Below are 2,731 nucleotides of genomic sequence, written 5' to 3' on the forward strand. Positions count from 1 at the left end.
TCGACCACCTCAAGACAACGTCCCAATTCCAACCCCCCTCCACTAAGAGCGGCTCCACACCGGGTATTTTCAAATGAAGGGTATGCAAGTGCCATAGTTCCGTCCCACATTAGGGTGGGAAACATTCATATCACGAATTTTATGCTCACATTGCTAGAGCAACGGGGATTCTTCACCGGGGCTTCGAGTCAAAATGCATGCAAACACTTGAAGAGGTTTGTGGACACTTGTTGGGGGAGTAAATAGACAAACATATCCAAGGATGCTTTAAGGTTGAGGCTATTTCCTTTCTCTCTATGGGGGAACGCCTTGGATTTGTTAAAGAGATTGCGAAACCATTCCATCCATACATGGGATGAATTGATGGAGGAATTTAATTCCATGTTCTTTTCTCTCGAGCATATGGCTACTCTTAGAGACGAGATTCTAGCATTCAAACAAGAGCCTAATGAGTCGTTGCATGAAATATGGGATGGGTACCGAACAATTGTCAAAGAGTGCCCCAACAATGACATGACGAGGTCTATGACTCAATAAACTTTCTATCGGGGGATCAATACTACTAATCAATGTGTGGTAAACCAACTTCCCGGTTGAAATTTCATTACAACGCCGTATGTGGAAGCTTGTGATATCTTAGATGAAATGGCAGATACTTCATCGGCATGGAAAAGTAGAGCAAATGGTCCTCAAGGTGATCAAAATATGATTCACCTACATAAAGAATTTCATTATCATGGGCAAGTCATTGTCGAGTTGACCATCACAATGAATCAATTAGCCAAGTCTCAACTTCAACAAGTGAAAGGTCTTAATCAAATCAATGCAATGGAGGGAGTTAGTATGATGGCAAACAAGAGAAGGCAAAAGGGTCCACAAGTGCAAAACCGTGTGGAATATTATGTACAAGAAGATAGTGGGTTTGATCAAGATGAACCTTACAATGAACAAGAGGAGGAACTACAATATGTGAACAACTTTCAAGGGCAAAGAAACAACTCTCAAGGCCCGAATCAACAAGAATGGCGACCTCAAGGTAATCAAGAGAATTGTAATTCTAACAACCAAGGTAATTCGAATGGTGGTAATAATCAAGGGAATTGGAATAGTAACAACAATCAAGGAAATTGGAGTGGAAACAACCAAGGATATTGGGGAGGCAACAACAAAGGGGGGTGGAACAATAATCAAGGCAATCGGGGGTCAGGCTTTCAAAGGCCTACGATGTATCAACAATCGAGAAAATCGCCTCCTTATCCTTCCCATGGTCCAAGTTCTTCCAACAATAAGATGGGATGAATTGAGAATATGTTCAAACAAATGATGGAGAAGAATGCCGACTTCGAGGCTCAACTAACCTCACACAACACTTCAATTTGCAACTTGGAATTTCAATTAGAGCAAATCTCTCGAGCTTTAAACACTAGTCCTAAGGGGGCACTACCAAGTGACATGGTGGTGAACCCAAAGAGTGGGAACAATACGGGACATGCCATGGTCGTTACTACAAATAGTGAAAAAGATAGGGATGCACCCACCTCAAGTCAAAGGAAACTTGTGGATGATGAGCAAGTGGTACAAGAAGATAAGATCCTGAACAATGTGGTGCAAGCAAATGATCAAGTGTGGATTGATATTGATGACAATGTGGAGGAAGCTCAAGAGAAAGTGAACCCGTCTAGGAAGCACATTGTTGACAAACTGAAATCGATAATGCAAAAGGCTAAGGCACCAATGCCTATGCCTCCTCCTCCATATCCTCAATGGCTTGCCAAGAAAAATGGCGAGAATAAATTTAAAAAGTTCATTTACATGATGAAGAATCTATCTATCAATGTACAATTGGTTGAAGCTTTGAAGAAAATGCCTAGTTATGCAAAGTTTATGAAGGATTTGGTGACAAAGAAACGGTCGATTAATTGTGCAACTATTAAGATGAATCATCAAGTGAGTTCAATTGTGCATTCAATGGCTCCTAAATTGGAAGATCCCGGCACTTTCACAATACCTTGTACCATTAGAAGTGCAGAATTTGCTAAAGCTCTTTGTGATCTTGAGGCAAGTATCAATTTGATGCCCTATTCGGTGTTCAAGAGTTTGGGAATTGGGAAACCAAGACTCACATCTATGAGATTACAAATGGTCAATTGTACCATGAAGAGACCATTGGGAGTGATTGATGATGTGTTGGTTCGTGTTGATAAATTCATTGTTCCGGCAAATTTTGTTATTCTTGATTGTGAGATTAACTATGAGGTGCAGATTATTCTTGGAAGACCTTTCCTTGCTACGGGGAAGGCTCTAGTTGATGTTGAAGATAGAGAAATTACCTTCCGGGTTGGTGATGAAAAGTGGTTTGCCATGTATGTAAGTCTATGAGGCAACCCAATAGCAATGAGGTGTGCTCTTTCATGGACTTGGTGACCTATGTGACTGTGGATGAAACAAGAGCGGTGATGAATGTTGATGATATATTGGAGGCCATCTTGCTCAATTGTGATGATGAAGAAATGGAGGGTTACGTGGAATGTGTGAACTCTTTACAAGGAATGGGGTCGTATACTTATGAGACCCGAAAATTATCCATGGATCTTAAAAATAGAAGCACTCCTCCAACAAAGCCTTCAGTTGAGGAGCCTCCCATCTTGCAGTTTAAGCCATTGCCTTCATATCTTCAGAATGAATTTCTTGGCCGTTGAAGAACTTTACCGATTATTCTTTCCTCTTGTTT

The 2,731-nt window shown here is 40.9% G+C and overlaps 1 protein-coding gene across 1 annotated transcript; it reads left to right on the forward strand.

Annotated features, from left to right (window-relative positions):
* The first annotated feature begins 1,323 nt into the window (after positions 1 to 1,323).
* On the forward strand, positions 1,324 to 2,379 carry LOC138872088 (uncharacterized). The gene has a single exon (XM_070150090.1). It carries the CDS (start codon positions 1,324 to 1,326, stop codon positions 2,377 to 2,379), a length of 1,056 nt encoding a protein of 351 aa, XP_070006191.1.
* The last annotated feature ends 352 nt before the right edge of the window (positions 2,380 to 2,731 follow it).

Source organism: Nicotiana sylvestris, chromosome 1 (genome assembly GCF_000393655.2).
Source record: "Nicotiana sylvestris chromosome 1, ASM39365v2, whole genome shotgun sequence".
Classification (NCBI taxonomy): Eukaryota; Viridiplantae; Streptophyta; class Magnoliopsida; order Solanales; family Solanaceae; genus Nicotiana; species Nicotiana sylvestris.